Consider the following 21,642-nt stretch of genomic DNA (forward strand, 5'->3'; position numbering starts at 1 on the left):
TGGACCGTGCCGGGCAAGGCTGGCCAGCTAGTCGTCTGGAAGCCCATCCACATAAATCGCGTTAAGATGCACGTAAATCTCAAACCGACATATGTATTGGCTGGAACCAAAACCAAAAATGTTTGAAAATATAACAACTTAAGTTATATTGAACAAAAAGAAATCAAAATGACGGTTTTTATAAAATCCCTTTTTTACACTAAATGAATGCGCTTGTTTTTTTTTTTTTTTAATTTTGGTCTTATAAAATCCCTTTTGAACTATATATGCATCATTTTTTTTTGAAGAAAACAATTTATCTTGAATTTACGCACGTATAGAGGGACTAATTTGTCCCGATGTAGTGTCTTTTAATCACAAACAAAACGAAAAACTCAAGTGATAAATATTTTTCCAATAACTAATCCGCTCAGCTAGAATGGAGACGTCCTTTTCCAAGTTTTCATCCCATCGTGCTGGTGATTACCACGATTCTGTGAGTGGAATTTTCAACTAAAATTGCCCTTCCATGCCGTTATTCTTTTCATTCTCTCTACTTCAAATCGATGGTATATGAGTATATCGTGTCATCCCAACTCTCGTCATCTTTCCATCTAGTTCGTGCAATTTGGACCCAGACGTCAAAAACCTGAAAACTTTTGAAATTTTTCTTCTTACGATCGATCCATGGTGCTTGTTGCTGGAATTTGGACCCGGGGGCGACCACTGGGCCAGAAAGGAGGAGCTCCGGTGGGAATCGGCGAACGGCGGTCCGGCAGGACGCGACGTCCTCCGGGAGACCTGCAAGAAGCCGGTGGCCGGGGTTCCCGGCGCCGACCCTCCGATGCTTAAGTCAGAGGGGGCAAGTCTATAAATCGAGAAAAGTAGTCAATATTCAGAGTTTTTTTCATCCCCCATTTAAGGCACAAAACATTTCCGCTACTAGCCGATGTGGGACTAAATTCAAGGCCCCTCCCCCCCCGCAACATAGCCCCTCCAGCGGGAAGGTTCTTGAGCCTCCGCAGTCCTGAGGGGTAGTCAACGGTGGAAGGAGGCGCCCCCTACCTGGCGCGCCATCTGTTGTGGGGACGGCATTTGGCCAGAGCCTCACACAACAGCATAGCCCACATTAAGCTAGCAGAGAAAGAGGACTGCGTTCCTTCCGAGGTATTGTCCGCTTTGGGCGCTCCGGCCCGCGCGTCCAGTGCAGACGGGGGGAGACCACTGCCCTTTGGCCGGAGCCTCACACAACAGTGCTCAACACAAGAAATTAGTTATATGCTTCGAGGGAGATCATCCCCGAAGATTCTCGAAATTGAGAATGATTTGGTAGAAAACCCGGCATTCATTAACTTGGAAGAGAGAGAACCTTATACGCAAGACCCTTCTATGACTCAGTAACCATTCGCAATACTAGCTGCTGCCCAGAGCAACTAATCTCTACGTCCGACCACTTCCAGCAACATCAGAGGATTTGTTTTTATATTCGAATCTATCCAAATATAGATATAAATTGGAGCATTCGATTAATATTCGTATCCGTATTCATATTTACCAAAGAAAAATGAATATAGATATGAATAGACAACTAACTTATTTGTGTCCGAATATATGATTCTATTTGTAACCCTACTTAATTTTATATAGCATTTATGAATTTTTTAAACAAATAAATGATCATGTTAACAAGCTATTAGCTTGATTTATCATCCACTTAGTACTATTTTTAATTCTATGGTCATAAAATTTAATTATCTGATTTGTATCTGTATTTATATACATACTTTGGATATTCGATTTGTATTCGTAATAATTGTCACACCCAACTTGAGATCGCGAGTTAGGACTCGTGGCAACCGCCACATACTCATAAGAAACTTTCTCGACGAGCATGTAAGACATCTTATCACGTGATATCATAAACAAGCAACAAAATAAATTTAAATAATCAATGCTCAAACTTTAATTTAAATAACTATAATCAAATTTTAATTTCTCATATAACTACTAATATTCAAAAGATTTTGCATCAAACTCTAGTCAAATCTTGGTATAAATTAAAGATGTCAAAATGTTGTCTCTAGTCACTCTCCTATAAATAAATTTTCGAGTTAAGCTAATTCTTCAGATTTGTAAAAGCAATAAAAAAATATATAATGAGCTAGACAATCCAGTATATAATGAATACCTTAACTAGATAATATATGTAATAACATATGGTATAATAGTAAAACACAAATTATCACGAATCAATATAAAGACAACCAATTTCATTTCAAAACACAAATCTATTAAGATCCATTTTTTTTCAAATATTCATATATATATATTCATAAATTTGATTTGAAACAAATCACATTCAACTCAACAGTTTTAACTATAACTACACTTATATTCTGTGTCTAGGCCAGAAACAGAACCGTACTTACAGTCTGTGGAGTAGGCCGAAATACTACATTTATGTTCTGTGGTGGGGTCAGAAGCAGTAAGCTCAACAATAATTAAAGTGCCAATGCATAAACTTCAATTGGCAGGATCCAGTACATGTCAGGAGATCAAATCTCATATATGTCAAAGTTATCCCATTAAAATAAATGTAGATATGAATTTTTCATCCAACATTTATGTGCGTATCAGTATTTATATACTAAAATAAATATAAATATAAATATATTATTATTCGATTCGCATATGTAAACAGGGCTCCAAAATCCGGCCTGATCTGATCCGACAACCATCTGGAAATTGTCGTAGCGCGGAGAGAGAGAGAGAGAGAGAGAGAAGAGAGAGCGCCACGGGGCGAGCGCGCCAAGAAACAAAATAAGCGGAGGAGGAGGTGCTTCACGTATCGTAGGCTGTGGGCGGACGTTGAGATTCCGGAAGACCAGGTCAGTCCCATTCGCCTCCCCTCCTTCGCTCTTGCAAATATTGATGCTGGAAGCCTATTTTATTTTCCTTTTAATTTCTTTTACTCTTCTGCAACGCTCATCATTTATATTAGTGCTTCTGCTATGAATTATATATTTTGTTCTTATGATTTTTGTTTTTTTCTGATGGATAATTCCTATACTTACGGATATAGATCTAGAGTTTTGGCATTCCTGTAATTTTCCCGTTCGGTCCGATGGATTCTCGAGGAAAAAGCTAAAGATTTTTATGATTTTTGGCTCTCTGATTCTTGTTGGAAGAATTAGACTATTTGAGGGTTTGCAGCATAAAAAACAAATTAGTAGGGCTTGATTATGACTAAAACCCTTATATTAATCAATTGAATGATTATCTGGCGTCAAGATTCTCTATATATCCTTTGTTTTGTGGATTAGAGAAAGGGTATTGTGCTTGGATCTAAAAGAAGATCTGAAAAAATGGATGCATTCTTTAATGGTCTTGACTGTCGATTGAGGGTGTCAGGCATGGTCGCTGATTCGATCATGATGGGGATCGTGAACTCTGCAATGGAGAATGCTTACAACAAGAGCTTGTCGAAAGAAGGGGATTTGGAGCGGTTGAATGAGAAGTCAAGGTTCTGCGAGCTGGCGATAATGCAGCTGGAGTGGTGTCTGAAATACCTGCAGGACGAGATCCATGGCAACATCATTGAAGGCACCCGTGAACGTGAGCAGCTGCTCTCCGATTTGTTGACGACTAGGGATCGGATCCACTATAGGCTTGAGGAGACTGAGTTCGCGATTGCAGAGAAAGATAAAGAGTTAACAAGGAGCAAGGAGAGTGAATCGAAGCTTAGATCGGCTTTGGAAATGAAGGGCGAAGAAGTGAGCTCTTTGCACACAGCGCTTGGGCTTGAAAGAGTAAAAACTGAGAAAGCGAGTGGATTTGTTCAATTTGATGCAATCAGTATGGAAAAAAATGAAGACCATGTGTTCGGTGAACTGAAAGGCTCTTTGCATCGACAGTTGCAGAAAATCAGAGGCAAACTGGAGGATGGGCGTGAAATTTTGACCAATCTGATGCAAAAGAAAAGGAGAAACTCCTCGGATGTTGACAAGTTGACATTCAACTTTGAGTTTGGAGTGAATGGTGGTGGCATGAAATCACTGCATGAGCTTTATGATATAGCACAGTTGAAGTTGGACTTTAAAGAGATTGTTGTTGATGTTGGTATTCTCACGGAAAAGATTGAATCTTCTTTTGAAATGATGGGAAGATCTGTTTCCTTGTTAAAGGCAGCACTGGACGAGCAGCAATGGGTTTCAGATGTGGAGAAGGAAACATCTAATTTTTTTATTAAAAGTTACCTTCAGGAAACTCAGCATGCGGGCAAGTTTGAGTTTGGGGTTCCCGCAAAAAGTTCTCCTCCAGCCTTGTTGGACATGAACTGGTCAGCTATCATGGATGATATTACAAGTTTGCATCGTGAGCTTGAGGTATTGTTGTCTCAAATAGACGTGCAGTCGAAAAGTGATGGAAGCATGGATATGAGGACCCATTACAATCCTTTGTCAAGAGCAAATGCTGGAGGAAAAGATAGCTGTAATTTTGGAGGTTCAAGAAGAGATGATGCTGTTTCTGGTGCAGTAGAAATACATGAGGATTTCAATGATACTTCTTCAAAGGATGGAAAAGCAAGCAAATCAGAAGACCTATCTAAAGAAAATCCATCTGGGCATTTTGTTGCTGATTTGATACGTAACCATGAGTCTATTATATGGAAGAAAAGTCAAGAAATTAACTGGTTGAAGGGAGAAATGTCCATAGAAAAAGGGTGCTCCTTAAGAAACGATAAAACCTTTGATTCTGTTAGACAAATTTTTGTTAGGGTTATTTCAAGGTTGGATGATATTAGAAGGGAGAATGCCAAGTTGGTTGCAGCTTGTGATAACCACAGGTTTATAGCCTATGAAAGACCCAAGAGCATTCTCCAAAACAATTCATCAATATATGAATCAGCGGATAAAGAAATAATGGTCACTCGGATATCGAGAGAATTCCTTGATAAACCAAGAAATGGGCTATGCTGTCATTTAGGAGATACTGAGCTGTTTGAGGAGATAAGACAGCTAGAAGAAGGAAATGTTGATTTGGACACTAAAGCTAAGATGTCGGAAGAGAAATACACAATTCTTTCTAAAGGTTTAATGAGAGGGATACACCTTCAGTTCTTTGATTACAACATAGAGACCTTAATCAGGGAGGATGTATATAGGGTTATCCTTAGTGGAATGATCAAAGAATGGAATAATGATATAGAATCTTATAGCATCGAGAGGCTTCTTAAAAAAGAGACTGAATGCATTGTATTCAGTGAGGTAATCAAAGATATGGTGCGTGTTGAGAATTTAACTTTGACGAAATGCCCAGATGGAGAGATCCCATTTGGTAACAATTTGTCTCAGACTTCCATGTTCAGCGAAACTATGGAAACCATGCAAGAAGTGGAATCACTATCAAATGATTTTAAATTGAAGGAAGGTTTAGATTTTAATTGTAATTCAGAACCGGAGGAATCTTATATCATCAACAGGCTTCTTAAGGAGGAGATTGGTTGTATTGTATTCAGTGAGGTAATCAAAGATATGATATGTGTTGAGAATTTAGCATTGATGAAATGCCCAGAGGGAGACTTGCCATTTGGTAAAAAATTGTCTGCGATCAGTGACAGTATGGAAAATATGCAAGAAGTGGAATCACTATCAAATGATTTTAAATTGAAGGAAGGTTTCGATTTTAATTGTAATTCAGAACTGGTGGAACCTCATATTCATCTTGACCTTGATGGGTATAAAATTGAAGTATCAAATGCACTAAATCTGCAACATACTGGATTGTTGGTTGAGAAGGATAATGCCTTCGAGCCAGTTGACAGAAAATTTGAATTGCATCACTTTATTTCTAGTAGGATGCATCTAAGTAAATCGGTACCATGTTTATTACCTCTTGATAATAGGGATTTGGCACATGATCAGGTAACTTCAGCAAGTGGCATGATACAGAATGGTAACAACACCACATGCTCACCAACAGGATTTACAGGAAAGAATTGGACTGAGTTGCAGTTCATTGTGATGCCTCTTACAAAATTTTCACAAGTAATCTTGGATTTTGAGTTTATGATGTTTGACAAAATAAAAGTAAATATTTCAAGGTAGTTATGACTCTATGAACTGTTCTGTTTCATATGCATATGCAGTTTATAAAAGCAGAAGGGTCTTAAATTCGAATTTATATTATGTTTATCACTATATGCCTGAAAACAAGTAGGCCTTCACATATTGTTTTATAGCAAGCTGCAACTACATGCATTTAGCTGGCATAGATTGTGCATATTTCTATCTCTATTAATTTAGTCCTCTACAGAAACATAAATGCATATGTTGTATACGTAGATACGTGCATTTATTTGTACATAAAATTGTTTATATAGTTGATCTTTTTCAGCTTAATATGCAATTTGATATTTTGTATTTCTTGCAATTTGGGTGACATTTATATTTTTGCAATATATGGGCATTAAAAAAAAAGCTAAAAGACTCGACACTTTGTCACTAGTTGAAATGTTATGCACCAATTAGTATTGACCCCCATATATTCTGGCTTGGTGCAAATCCATCCTTAGAGTCATGAAATATTTGCCAAGAACAAATATTCAATGAATGTCATCTAGTAATATGTTAACTCTAGAAAACAACATTTTGTAAATCATTTCTCCCTTTAAAATGGCATTGAAAGGGGAAGAAGATCTTCAAAGAAGCTGTTAGACAGAGAGGAGAATGCTTGAAGAAGATGCAACAAGGAAGGAAAAGGCATCAGGCTCACCCTAACTTCACTCAGTAGATTCATCCAGAGTACAAATGCTTCATTTGACTTTCAACCCTATGTTTATTAGGCATGGCTAATGGTGAGTGGTGAGGGAGTCTATGTGCATTGAGCACTTCTAAAGGAATCAATATTGAAGTAATGATTTTTCACGGGTTCTTTTGTAACTTTGATACATTGCAAAAGTTTATGGAGAAATCCTATTTTAATTTCTTTTTAAAATATTTAAGCATGACCCTATTGGGAAATCCTATTGAGGTTCATTAACTGAAAATTGCACAAGGAAATTGCTCTCTGGAAACATAGTTTGTACTTTCTTCTTGCAGCTTATATTGTTTGCATGATCTAAGTGATTGATTTTGAAAATTGTGGAAGAACCATAACTACATTGTGGTTACTTGAGGAATCCTTTGTGCAGGTTGGAATGTCTGAATAGTCTATTGAATCCTCTCATTGAGCAAGTAGTCTCAATTAAGAGAAAAGAATTGCTCTATCATAAGGCTTTTACAAGGCGATGTTATGACCTCCAAACAGCTGAAGCAGAGGTTAGAATGTTGTTCTGTTATATGTATACCTGTGCATCAAATCTGTTCATTAAAGCTTAATGAGGTGGCTTGAGTCAAACAAGTAGCTCTAGAGGTTTCTTGTCATGCTAGGTCTTTTTTGAAAAATCTCATCATGCTAAGTCATTACTGGCAGTTCCAGCATTATCAGGCTAGATATCTGCTCTAGCATACGCTTCCAACTGTATTTCCCATCCATATAAATTAACTAATAAACTGATTGCAGTTCAAGGTAATCTCTATGCCTGTTCTTCATATCTCTTCATTTCAAGCCTTTTCATAAATTTGTTAAGTTCATTGCATTCCTCATGCTCCTCTAAGATACATTCAACTTGCATATTTTACTAGTATCTACAGACATTGTACAACAATGATAGCAGGGAAGGCACTTCGATGATGCATCAAGAAGTTTAATTACCACATTGAAGTTTCTAATATTTTTATGGATTTTTTTTCTATATACATGCAGTTGTAAAATTTCTTGAAGCTTTAACCCAAGCTTCATTGGTGTTTATTTAAACTTAGGTGGATCTGCTTGGTGATGAGGTAGATGTACTTCTTGGCCTAATTCAGAAGATATACATATCACTGGACCATTATTCACCAGTTTTGCAACACTATTTTGGGGTAATATAACTCATTCTTTATAATAACTTTTTCTTCTCTTGATCTGCATTTTTCATTTCGGGAAAACATTGATCCCTTGTTATTGTGATATGATTCTTGGGCCAATGATAAGAAAAATGAAACAAAACATGAAGAAAAATGCTTGTTCAATCAATAAACAAATCCTAGAAATTGTTTAGTGCATAGTATATTTGTTTTCTTAGCTGCTCCGAGTAGTATAATGTTGTTCTTACTTGTACCAAGCGAAAAATGTTTCTTCAATTGTTAGATCTTATAGTGGTAGCAATGACCTTCCTTGGGTATGTTTGATCTGGTTATATTTTTTTCTGCATTCTATAAGACAAGCACTTATACTTTTTAATGATACTGAGATTTGGTTACTCTAGTTGCATGTAGGATATGTTAAATAAGTCAATTAACATATATATTTTTCCTTTTCTGATGTCTTAACTAGAGAACTTTCATGAATGATGATGCTCCCATTGTTGCCCACCATAGCAGCATCTTAAACTTGAGTTGAGATGAACTTTGGCTCTCTAAACTTTTTTTTTTGGTTGGGCCTTGTGGTTCCTTCTTTCATTTAGGTGTATTTGTGATTTCAACTGATATGAATTTCTTCCCCGAGAAAAAAGTGTGTGAATTTCCAGTTACTCGAACTGTTGACGCAAGCAATGAAGCTTTATCTAGAGTCATGTTCCTTCGACAATGAACCACTTCTGATCCTATTTGATTTCACCATCTTGTTAGTTGCTTCATCTAGTAAGCATCAATTGGCCAGACAATAGACACGGGGTGCATGTAATGAGGCTCTATATTGATACTCCTTACTTCATATCTTCAAGTAACTATCCTGTAATCATTACTACCTCAAGAGAGCCATTGCTCACTCTTTCATTTTCTTTTACCTTAGTCCTAAATTTTCTTAGAACATCTGTTCATTCTAGTTGAACTAGTGATCACTGATTGCTGGACCCATATCATAGTTTTCCTCCCTTAATCTTGTTAAGCTACTTCTAGCATTTGTTTCTTCTTTGGAGGTTTGCTTCAAAATAAGAGATACAAACAACAGATTCCATCAACTTAGAGGCAAAAGCAATGCAACACTTCATATCATTGTTAAATTTATTCAACTTAATCTTCTTTTCTTTGATATGAATGTTGCAAATTGGATTCCCATCTTTTGGTAAGTGTTCCAAAACACTTTCTAAAGTTCTAAGCATATGCTTTTGACAAATAGAGAAAGCTCAAGCCCATTGAGATTATCACTTTGCTCAAAGACTTGTTACCATCCCATTGCTTTGTGACTTACTCATATTTAGCCTACCCTGCGGGATACAAACTTACAATACCTCATGCTTTCATCTTCCACTAAGTAAACTCACATTTCTGATTTGCTAATAGATTTGGAGGGGGCGATAAGAGATTCTTGGAACCATGACTGTTAACTATAACCATCAATCCTTGTACCAACAATTTGGGGTTGGCTTTATAGATCGTTACTCAGATATTGTTCTTATTCAGGGCTATCTGTGTTTAATGCAAGCTTTTCCATCTCGTGCATCACAACTTCAATTCATATTTAGATCTTCCCTCCTCAAGTCACTCACAAGTTCTCAGCATGGAAAGATTTGAGGAAGAAGAAAGCACATCGGAAATGCTTACGACTTAGCGGTGAAAGATGCTAAAGAACCTAAGGAAGCATTTGAAGACTTGCTTGAAAAAGTGAAAGAAGTTGTGAAGGAGTTTTAGGATTCATCCTTGAAGATCTGCCAGATGGACAACTTCCTATACTAATACTCATCATGCCATCAATTTGATCCCGATGCTTCCCATGGAACATGAGGAGATAATGTGATAATTGTAGGCTTGGTTAAAGGGTCATTTTCAGGAATTTGAGTCCTTGTGGCTTACCTATTCCATTGAAAAGTTAAGCATGGAATTAGTGTGTATACATGGATTGTACAACCACAAACAAAATTACCATCAACCATCTGTTTCCTAATTTCGAGACTTGACGGTTTGTTGGATATGTTATCTATTACTGCATTTTCTCAAGGTTTGATTTGGGATTTGGTTGGCAATGGATATGCATTGAGTCAATTGATAAGTGCAATGCAACTTTTAGAGTAAATGATGACCTAGTTAAGCCTTTTACACTGACTAATGCTCTCAATTACATTCATGAGGATTATGACTAATCCTATGTCCATTTATTGCTCTGTTGTTATTCTTACTAAGAGCTAATCAAAAATAGGATAATTGCAACAATGTGCACCAAGTGATGAGGACTCTTCTAGCTGAGGAGTTGCACATAAATTCGAAGAATTGCAGCCAAAAAGTAATATTTTTGGTATTCTTTGTTTATTGCAACGGAGAGTAACTTTTTCCTCTTTTTTTAAAAAAGTTTGGTGGCAATATTTTATTGCTAATTTTTACATGCATTACAAAGTTTCCTTGGATTATCCAGTTTCTTCAGGAGATATATCCAGAACTTTGATATCATTGCAATACTGATCGTCGATTGTATAAAACAAGGCTAGTTAAATACCATGAAATATGATGAGCTGATATTAGAGTGTTCGCAAGTCACAACATCTCAGTAAGATATGAAACTAACAGGTATAGTCATAAATAGTTGGAAACATATCTCATATGGTTTCACATATATGAACAAACATGGACAGGAAATGGATGCTGTTCAATTTTCTCTCAATGGAAAGCAAACAGGAAATGTGAATTAAAATGACTAAGAATAAAAAAGCAGTAGGAAGGCATGCAAGCAAGTTTATCAGTAACTACCCTTTGGTTTTTCTTGGCTTCACATGCATTTCCTACTAGTTTCTTGCATGTTTTAGTTGCTGCTTTCCTGTTTCCTGCTTTGGACATTTTCCTAACCTAATTTTGCATTTAAAGCTTGTGTAGTTGTTCCCTATAACTATATCCTGTAACAGCGACTCCATGTACATTAAAAGACTTACACCCTATGAGCTAGCCTTCAAAATATGGGGGCAATGTGGACAAGAACTATACAGTAATCCAGTAACAAACTCATGCCAAGAAATAAAAGGAACATGCACGTACTTGAAGTATATATGAAGTAATGTATATCTTCTAAGAAAAGAATGCATTTTTCTTTTTCTCGGATAAGTCAAAAGTACTTGTATTTTGATGTCACTGTCTTGTTAAAATGCTGATTTTGGACTGTACTTTATCAGATAATGGAGGTTCTAACATTGATCCGAAAAGAATTAATTGTGAAAGCGACCACGACTACCAGACACTAAAAAAAGAGTTTCTTCATTGTGGAGTCTGGGGAGGATCAAATGTACATAGTTGTGCCCCTACGTGCAGAGAGGCCATTTCTATATTTTGAACTTGTGACACTCGGATCACGTGGAGCAACCTTACGAATGCGCCAGGCCCAACCTCACAACCAGGCATTAATAACATTGTTGTTTATTGTAGAGCTAAATTGCCTTTGATCCAAAATTGGCATTTCGTAGACCTTTGTTGCCACTAATGAGTACTCAATGCTGATTTATCTAACTTTTATTATGTGGTAATGCTTTTGTAATCCTTAAATAGTATGAGCATAATACTGATGGAATCTTTTCAGTTATGTCTTTTGAAAGAAACTGTGGAGGGAGACAGAGAGAGATCTTGGTCTAGGTTTCTCTTCCTTTTTTTTGGTCTAGGCCTTCAGTCCATCAATGCAGGACGTTAACCTAATTTTGATGCTATCATGAGATAGGTATTGGGAACTTTGAGAAAGAGTTGTTGATTGCGCAGCTGTTGTGAGATGAGTATTGAGAACTTTAAGAAAGAGATGCCTTGTAGAAGGTTGACTTACAAAGTAGTATCATTACTAGGGATGAATTGAAGTTGACATTGAGAAAAAAATGGCGAATTACACAAATGGTTAGTTATGCCTTATGCAGCTTCATTAAGTGATGATGGAGCTAGAATTTGCTTTGATTGGCAAATGCATGGTTTTGTAGTTTGACGATATATCTGCTTGTGTATTCGCATGTCAAAATATTCACGCCCAGCTTTGTTGGGGACAAGAAGGCTGTAATCAGATGGGTGAAGCCAGGTTAGAGAGAGATATGGCTTGAGACTGGAGGCTTTGGCAGAGAAGTGGGTAAAGGTAAGTACAGATGGGATTGGGAGGTGGGGTCTATTGCTAGATTAGCTTAGGCGGAACTGGGATTAAATTTGATAGGGAGAGAGGAGCAAGAAGCTTTGGATATGAGATGAAGAGAGACATGAAAATTGGAGTTGGCTCTTGCACACGGGATTGGAGAAGAGGGAGGTATAGGAGAGAGTTGAAGTCTTGCGGGGGTTGAGATTAAAAAAAGGACATTAGTATAATCTAAGTCTGCATCTTACTGCTGCTGTTGATAGGCGAGTTGGAGATGGTACTAGAGTTTTGCTAGGATCAAAGGTGAGAGAGGACAGGTAATATATAATCCAGAAAATATATAAATATAATAAGGGGTCCTGGCGTGGTTTGCTTGGGATCCTCCTCCGGTTCTTATGCCGGCTAACCTCATTCGGCGATCCTATCCATCTCAGCGACAGCTGGCAGTGAATAAACGTTCTTCCGGTGCGCCTCCTGTTCCCTCCATGGATAGATACTCTCCCTCCTCCCCCGCTGAAGAGTCTAGAGAGATCTGAATCTGGAGCTGCGCCTTGTCCAACCATCGCGTCTTCCAGATCTGCCCCAGATCCGGCCATGGCGGCGAGACCGGCATTGCCTTCCATCCTCCTCCCCCTGCTGCTCCTCCTCTTCTCCGCGTTGGATCTCGCGTCCTCCGACAACCCACCCTCGCCGGTCCCGGGAGGACCTGTTCCGGACCCGGCATCGCCCGCTCCGTCGTCGGTTCCCTCGATTGGTCCGTCCGCCCCGTCGCCGGCATTGCCCACTCCGTCGCCGGCTCCCGCGATGGGTCCGTCAGCCCCGTCGCCGGCATTCTCTCCGGGGAACCCCGAATCGCCACCGGCACCGCCCGTCTCCCCGGCGTCCTCACCGTCACCGCCGCCGTCCCCTGCCAACGAGGTCGTCCGGGACGGGGAAAAGGGCGACGGGCAGGCCGAGGTGGGGGAGAGTTCCAGCGGTATGAGCGGGGGAAAGAAGGCCGGGATCGCGGCGGGGGTTTTGGCGGCTGCAGCCGTGGTGGGGCTAGGGGCGCTGGTCTACAAGAAGCGGCGGGAGAACATCCAGCGATCCAGGTACGGTTACGCCACCCGGAGTGAGATGCTCTGAAAACCTTTCATCATGATCATCATCATCATTTTTTCTTTTTCTTATCATTCGAGAGATGATTTTATTTTGTCTATACATAATCGATTTGTTCCAAATTCTTTTGAGAGCGAGGGCAGAGAACGTTATTGATTATTTTTTATTTTATTTTTTTGCCTTTCAGATATACTTTGATTGATGATTTTGGTTGATGATTTGGGATAATATATTGGTTTGGTCGTTAATCTACTTCCGTCCTGTATGTTTTTTTTTTAATACCATTTTTTTAATAATCTTCATTTGATCTTAGGATGTATGTTAACCTTCATAGGAAGGTTTCTGGGACAATCTCCCAGGATAGTTTGTATATTGGGGTGGACTCAAGGTCTCGGTCCATTTTAGGCAAGGTGTTATGTTTGGAACGAATGGAAATGTGAAGATATTTCAAGATCTTGCCACTATCAAAAGAAATTGAGTTCTCAAATTAGTCGCATTTTTAAGGTTTTAGTTATGGTATTTAATTAATACTATACATATGTTTTAAATTGTAAAAGAAATTACAAAGACTTGAACAGATAGCGCCGATGCTTATCCTAGTGGAGACTCATCCAGTTACTTTGAGTTTATTTGCCAAAAATACTTGCGAATTATTGTAGTTTGAGCCAACACTGTATGCTCCTTGAGATTAGCAGTAGATTAATAGTGAATCAATACATGAAGCAATGTGGTGGGAAAAAAAAAACAAGCGAGAGGTGGCAAATTTTGATCTAAACCATTCAACTTTGCCGAGTAAGGATTGGTTGAGATTTTTTTTTTAATATAATTTTGTCGGATATAGATTGGCTGATAGCAACGTGATTATAAATAATCCAATATAGGTTTTAACGAGCATTTAAAGTTCATGCCCCAAGTAATTGTGCGATGGACCATGTCCTAATGATTAGTGTTGGGGGGAAAAATGGACCACCTCACAAATATAATTAAAGCACCCAAATCCGATTAAAGCATCCAAATCCGAGCTTATTCAAGCCGAGCTCAGAAGGCTGCCGAGCTCAAAAGACTGTCGAGCTCAGAAGGCTGTCGAGCTCAGAAGGCCGAGACCAGAAGTCCGAGATCAGAAGGCCGAGCACAGAAGGCTGCCGAGCTCATGCAGGCTGCCGAGCTCAGAAGGCTGCCGAGCTCATTCAGGCCGAGCTCAGAAAGCTGCCGAGCTCAGAAGGCCGAACACAGAAGGCTGCCGAGCTCATTCAGGCCGAGCTCAGAAGGCCGAGCTGACTTCAGAAGGCTGACCTCGTCGTCCATATGCTGCGGCCATGCCCTGCAGCAGCTTCACCGCACCATGCTTTACTTGCCGACCACGCCACGACATATCAACCAAGGACCATACCCTGCTACGACTGTCAACGTCTCACCATTCCCAAGAATGGACTGCACTGCGCGCCACAAACAAGCTATGGCTGCACGCCATCTCCTCCCATGATGGGAATGGGCCATCCACGGCAATTCATTACTTCCACGCCCACGTCGAATCGTGACGGTAACCCATTAATTTGCCCAGTCACATCACAAGTAACCCTGGTACTCCCCCTATAAAAGAGGAGCTTCTTCCTCTAAAAAGGGGCCGCTTCCTTCCAAGGGAGGGCTTGGGACTTTTACTTACAGTCCATCTTCTTCTCCAAAATTAAGCCCTCCTCTGACTTAAGCATCGGAGGGCCGGCGCCGGAAACCCCGGCCACCGGCTTGTTGCAGGTCCTCCGGAGGACGCCGCCCGCCGATGTACCGCCACTCTCGCCGGAGCTCCTCCTCCTCGGTCTGCGGCCGCCCTTGGGTCCAATTTCCAACAACAATTAGAAAGATTATATAATTAAATAGAAGAAAAATATATTTAATATTTATTATATTTTTCTCCATGTTAATTTTTTTACTTTCTCGTGTTATTTCAATGCCAACCAGTCCTGTATTTTTTACTATATTTTATTTTATTTATTAAGATATATATATATAATCGATAATTGGAACTTTAGGTACGGATTTTAAGTAAAAAAAAAAAAAGGTTGAAGAATAGGTTTACATTCTCCAATTCGATTGTCAATGGTTAGGCATGAGTGCTCGGAGTTTTCTGAGCCAACTTAAATCTTCTCATCCCTTTCTAAGGAGGTCACATTCATCAATCACGGCCGTCCGTGTAAATAGAACCGTCGTGATTGTACGGCCCAAAACATCCCATCTTAAATCGCGACCAGAGTTGGCCCATCTCTTTGTTTTTTTTTTTTTTTTTTAAAGTATACCGGCCTCTCACATTATATGCATATGAGTACGGCCATTCAGATCAAACAAGAGAGCCGGACCAAACGAAAAGAGAATATCAACTCACCCAAAAAAAAACCTCTCAGCCATCCCGAAAGAAACTTAATTTTCAAATTCCGTTCTTGCGGTTGGCTGAGGGGAAGCTATGCGTGTATTGAACGCAAAGGCCACCTTTGTGCTATGAATTTGTTATGGTTCCACAAATATCTGACTGTTACTTGAGCCTACCAGAGAGCAACGAATCGCCCAAATCCTGACCCAACCTAACAAAGGTAACCAGATTTGTGGCATGCAAACAGAGACGCGATGCAGATGTGTTAGCTGTAAATTGTTTGTTTTGAGGATGTCCAGCATGCGGTCCTTCAATGTTATTATGCCAATCAGGCGTGGATTTTCCTTTCCTTTTCTTTTCTTTTCTTGTTCAAGGCTACGCAGTTTAGTGGATAATGGAAATCTTTAGATGATTGGATAGAAAACATGCTCTCCAAGCCATAAATCCATATATCTGCTCAAAATATAGGTAGGAATTCGTCCCATAAATAAAGGTATAGGTAGCATAAAAAAGAAGAAGAAATCATACGAAGGGTTAAAAAAAAAAAGGGCTATTCTCCATATTTCATAAAACCACAGACGGATATCTACCAAATGAAGGGATTCTGCGCAACAAAAGTTTAAGAATTATATGGAAGAGAGAGCAAAAAAAGAAAAAATTTAAGCTCTTCATCTCAATTACCTGTTATCGGCAAAAACCCGTCTCAGAAAAGAGAAGCGGTGAGAGATCGTCTGTGGAGATATGGTTGATGGCGCATCTTTTTACATCTAGCCCCTCCATCGGGTGAAACGAAGAGACCATGGCTTCCGCTCATATGATTAAAGGTTGCACCCATTGAGACCAGCATCGCTGACGAGAGTTTCGACGAGCTAGCAAGTCTTTGGAGCGGCAGCGTATATTGGAAAAAAAATTGACGGACCAGTTTAAACCCACGCTCAGCTACTTTAGACATCGGGCAAACTTTGTCTACTGGATCGAGGCCCGGTTTTAGAACTGGCCCGAAGCCTGCTAAATGCGAGCACTCTCATTTACGCTTTTGATCCAATAATTACTTACTTCAATTTACATGGAAGCCTAGCCCTTATCTAATCCATACCTAACTTAAAACCGACCTGTTGGGGGAAAAATAGATTGCTCAAAGCACGTGGATATTTCGCCGGCACTTGATGGCGAGCGCGACGGCTGCAACCCTCAAGGCACCCGACCCCAAGGCGCTCGACCTCAGCGCGCCCGGCCCCAGAGCTTGCAGCCTTGATCTCGGTTGAGTTGAGCCCGATCGACCTCAAGCCCAAAGAAGACCGAAGAAGCAGACCCCTCCACTCCACCGAAAATCAAGTCCCCCTCCTCCTCATCCAGGGTCCAATCCCGCGATCTCCGCCTCAATGACCGCCAATGATTAAATGCGCACGATCTCAACGGACCGCCAGCCAGCCCAAAATCTCGGACCGTCTACGATAACTTATTAATTCACACGATCACGTCCAATCACTACGGTAACTCATTAACTCGCACGGTCACGTCCAGTCATAGGTAACTCATACACTCCTCTTATAAAAAAGGAGACTTCTTCCTTCTTAAGGGAGATTTTTTCTTTTACGCAATCGCTCTCTGACTTAAGCATCGGAGGGCCGGCGCCGGAACTCCTGACCACCGGCCTCTTGCAGGTCCTCCGGAGAAAGCAGTCCGCCGCCGTGTTCCCTGTCGGAGCTCCTCCTCCTCGGTCCGTGGTCACCCCCTGATCCAGTTTCCAGCAACACGACCCAAATCCTAGGTGTAGCCCTCTAAATATAGCAACCAAAACTTAAACCTTTACTCAGCGCAATTCGGGACTTCAGTCTTGGAAAGCTATCCTCACCATTGGCCGCCCCAAATCTACTTCATTTTTGGCACCTTGCTGTATTTCCAAACCACGTCATATTAAGTTCAAGTCCATACCGGCTTTCTAGGTCCGCTAGGTTAAAATTATTTAAAAGCTGCGTAGCTTATTACCTCATGAGAAACATAACTCTTAATACCCAATTTCCATGTGCTGGCTTCAAGTATATTTGAGTTTCAGACTTGGAAAACCATATTACTATCATATCCATGTGTGGGCTCATTTTCTTGTTTTTAAATAGGGCATCATAGGTGCAATGTTTTATAATTCTATCCAAATTCAAGAAGCAATACTTATAACTAAAATATGCTGTTCTACAGCTAGTCTCCTCTTTTTACTCAAAAAAGACTTATGCAAGGGTTTGTATTTAACTTCAACAAAAAAAAACAATCTATGGAAGAAAAAAAACTATGCAGGTGACATGATATTTTAGTTCTTTTAGATAATAATCTAGAAGGCGATCGGTGTGGCTCTGGCATACGCGTGTGTATATATATGCATATATATAATTAGTCAGTCCGCTAAAGTATTAGATATGTCTTCATTGAATTTGGACTGACCATTGTATTAAAGCCACTAAAATTTTCGTTACCAAAAACAAAAAAAAGCCACACAGATTTTACCCGCCAGTTAGGATGGACCAATCAGCATCCTGATCTCCTAAATTATGATGGAGGATGGATTATAAGAAAACAAAAATAATGCATTTAGCCGCGCACTTGTCATCACTTGGTGATGCGTGGTTGTCATGTTTCTCGTATTAAATTTGCCCGAGAGTTAGGTGCTGCGCGGTACCGGTAGCGCAAGAAGCGCCGCCACAAATGTTGTAATAATGATCAACCAATAAATGCCGATGCGTCTCTGTGCAAGCAGTCAGAATCGTCCTTCTCCGTCGCACCCGCCGACGGTCTCCGCGACCCCCGGCAGCTTGGCCCGTCCGATCAAACCATCAAATAGACCACCCACCGCACCAAATTATACCGATGATCATAACATATACTTCACATTCCACTTTTTTTTTCTATTTCTCCTTAATTTGTCTGCTAAAAGTATGTTTAAATAAAAACTTAATATACATATATTATATGTTTAGATGAAGAATACTAGGTTTCAAGATCAGGCTGTCGGCATGGATCATCCAAAATTCTTTATTGCATGGAGAAACGAGATCCAAGTATCATCTTTACTTCTTCCCATGGGCGGTAGCGTGGTAATTAAATCTAAATATGTTGGAATGGGGCAGCATTGCATCCAGAACAGAGAGATAACACTCGGACATATTTTTATGCTCGGCCGCTTGACGTGGATGGTATCGGTGAAAAAAAAAGGTTATCACCGAGGTAGGTAGAAAAGCTATAGAGGGATTTTTTTTTTTTTTTTGGGTATATCGGTAGCTCATACTAGTTTCGTATGAGCATTGCCATCAAAGTCAAGAGACAAAATACTTCATAGAGATAGAGGAATATATATATGATCGCCACTCTTCAAACATGTGTTGCACTAATCCCCATGACCATGCTTAGGGTATCCGAAGAATGAATAATGGTGTGTTGATGCCAAATTGCCCCGCTCCTTCCTTATCTTCCGCCGTTCCAGTAATCTGCCGTCATCACAATGTGTCGGAGATCCGTAACCATGCCCAATGCGCCAGCTTCTCGTACTGCCTTATCAGAGCGGATAACTAACTATTTCTCTCTTCTTCTTCTTTTTTCTTTTCTTGCTGTTGTAGGCTTTGTGCGGCGCTAAGCTTGTACACCAAACGTAGAGTATAATTTTTTCATAAACGAAGCGCTACCCAGTCCGCAATTCGAATATCACGAAAACTCAACTCCTGTCGCACGGAGCCATTTGGGGTCTGAGTCTGTTTTGATCAATTTCTTTTAATTACTTAGTAGACTTTCAAAATACCAAAATTTGGATGGAGTTTGAAAGGGCTGGCTTTTGCTAGCGAATTAATAGCCCATGTCAAGATAGATGAGGATTAATGCATGCAGAAGGGAGTAGGAGGACAATTCGGCGAGGTTGAATCTTAGAAGCAAACGCATGAGCCTAGTTTCCCTGCAAAATAAAATAAAAAAAACAAAATCATGTTCTTTTAGATCAAAAATATAATGGTTGCAATCCGTATTTTTAAGTTCAACGCAGTCTATACTCATCTCGTACCCCCTCCGCCCCCTTTCCTATCTGCTTGATTCATAACCAAACTACCCTTGCTCCTCCATGTTAGAGCAAAGATAAATAGAAACCAGAGGAACACATTTATATTAATTAAAAAAGGAACAGTGGAGCACATTTATGGACAAAGGACTTGCTCTAAGTGACTCTTCTAATTTTGAAAAAAAAAAAAAGAAAAAAAAAACTAAGAAATGCTGAGATGCTTGCTTTATGCGCATGAAAAGTTTGGCCTGCTAAATGGCATATAGAGATTATGGGACTCATCAGAATTAGTACAATACATTAGAGGATGGTTGTACGCTGATTTGCCATGTCAACATTAGATGGGTCAATGGAACTTATTGTATGCACTAACTGGAGCAATAAAATATTTTCCCCAAAAATATTAAATATCAAGAAACCCACACCTTGTCACTTTTTTTTTCCATTATCTTTATTTTTTTAATTTTTTGTACAGCAGTCTTTAAAATCTTCTTGATAGACATATGAATGCATTGACTCTTAAATTTGCATGTTAATATTTAAGACTCAAATTTATATTTTTTTCAGGAGAAGCTGAAATTTGTATTTTGTGCAATCAATTTGGTAGTGCCTATAATGCCATTGATAAAAGGATGAAGAGAAATATTCTTTCTAACCATAGTTAACTTGATTAAAAAACTTATAACAAATAGGTTACATGTTTCTAGAAATTTGTCTACAAATTTAAAGAATTGAAAAATTATATATATGCAGCTTAGAATTATTTCAAGAAACAATATGTGAAAACTATTGCTTAATTTAATAACAAAAATGCCTATAGTTGTTTTGTCCATTGGGGTTGTGATCTTAGTTTTACTCTCCAAATTCTTTTCTATCTTGATTGTAAGAAATGAAAGTCTAACTATATTTCTGATGATTGTGTGGGCTGTTTAGAAGCATAGCAAGGACGTTATTTTCACATGTTGCTATCCAAACCCAAGAAAAAGCTACTATAATTCAAAGAGATGGAACAGCTATCGATGGCCCTTAATAAGAACTTTTACAGGATAAATTTTGATGCAGCTATCTTTTCTAATACTGCTAAAGTAGGCATTGGAGTTGTCATTACTCATTAGAGATCATAGAGGGGAGCTCATGGCAGCAATGACAAAAAAAAAGGCAAAAAAAAACCTTTAGATCAGCTGGTCGCATCAAAGCTATAGCGGCATGGGGGAGCCTTCATTTCAATGAAGTTGTGGGTCTTACTAATGCAATTCTGGAAGAAGACTATGGCAGCTGGGCATGGACCGTCATCTCAAGAGAACCTAATCGTTGTCCTAAAGAGGGATATATTATTCAGGACACCAAGAATTTGGCTTGTGCTTTTTCAAAAAATGCATGTTCGAGCATGTATGATGAAGTAAGGTGGCTCATTGTCCACCCAAAAAAGTTCACCGAATCATGACGAGAGGGAGCCGGTTGAAGAGCCCCAGATATTTTAGTAGATTTTTCACTCCATGCCGATGGTGTAACCCAAGCCTTTTATCATCAATTCAATCATATTTCTATCAAAAACAAAGAAAGCGAGTTACTGAATATTTTTTTAAAAAAATATATATATCCCTCACATTGAACGTAACTATGCTGTAAAAATGCAGACTGTAATTCCAGAATGCATTTAAAAGAGGAAAGGCTTATTACCACATACAAATACAAAGCCTTTAAACATCAGTAAAAAAATTTACAAATTTTTTTTTTTAGAGAAATTCTTTGAGGTCTAATTTTGATATCAAAAGAGCTGCGAATTAGATAGCTTTTTACGTGGCTAATTATTCTGAAAAAATCTTGTGGCTGGAGCGCAGCATTCCTCAAATGAATGAAGGAAGGTTTCTAGGGATTTATTAAAAGAAAGAAAAGAAAAGGAAACGAGAAGAAGGGGGGCTTCTAACGGGCGATTAGGTAGGCCCCACGCAGGGGCCTGGGGAGACGAGAGTCCCGGTCGCGTGATGTGGTCACGCTCGGCGCAAGAATGCGCGGTCCCCACCGTCGGATTGGCGGGCGCTGCGACCCGTCTTTGATCCAGCAA

At 39.5% G+C, this 21,642-nt stretch overlaps 2 protein-coding genes across 4 annotated transcripts; both read left to right on the forward strand.

Annotated features, from left to right (window-relative positions):
• The first annotated feature begins 2,873 nt into the window (after positions 1–2,873).
• Positions 2,874–11,498, forward strand: LOC103704009 (WPP domain associated protein). 3 transcript variants are annotated; one of them, XM_017841990.5, is made up of 4 exons: positions 2,874–6,082; positions 7,172–7,298; positions 7,842–7,943; positions 11,159–11,498. In XM_017841990.5, exons 1-4 carry the CDS (start codon positions 3,345–3,347, stop codon positions 11,225–11,227), a joined length of 3,036 nt encoding a protein of 1,011 aa, XP_017697479.4. In that variant the 5' UTR covers positions 2,874–3,344; the 3' UTR covers positions 11,228–11,498. The 3 variants fall into 3 exon arrangements, with proteins under 3 accessions (XP_017697479.4, XP_026659201.4, XP_089779842.1); XM_026803400.4 differs by lacking the exon at positions 11,159–11,498 and adding an exon at positions 9,465–9,998; XM_089923716.1 differs by lacking the exon at positions 11,159–11,498 and adding an exon at positions 9,527–9,998.
• Positions 11,499–11,698: 200 nt separating this feature from the next.
• On the forward strand, positions 11,699–16,585 carry LOC148703284 (uncharacterized). The gene is made up of 2 exons (XM_088724159.2): positions 11,699–13,175; positions 13,370–16,585. Exons 1-2 carry the CDS (start codon positions 12,679–12,681, stop codon positions 13,395–13,397), a joined length of 525 nt encoding a protein of 174 aa, XP_088580285.2. The 5' UTR covers positions 11,699–12,678; the 3' UTR covers positions 13,398–16,585.
• Positions 16,586–21,642: the final 5,057 nt, after the last annotated feature.

This window comes from Phoenix dactylifera, chromosome 6 (genome assembly GCF_051530095.1).
Source record: "Phoenix dactylifera cultivar Ajwa chromosome 6, Ajwa_hap1_PhDact_Kaust_v1.1, whole genome shotgun sequence".
Classification (NCBI taxonomy): Eukaryota; Viridiplantae; Streptophyta; class Magnoliopsida; order Arecales; family Arecaceae; genus Phoenix; species Phoenix dactylifera.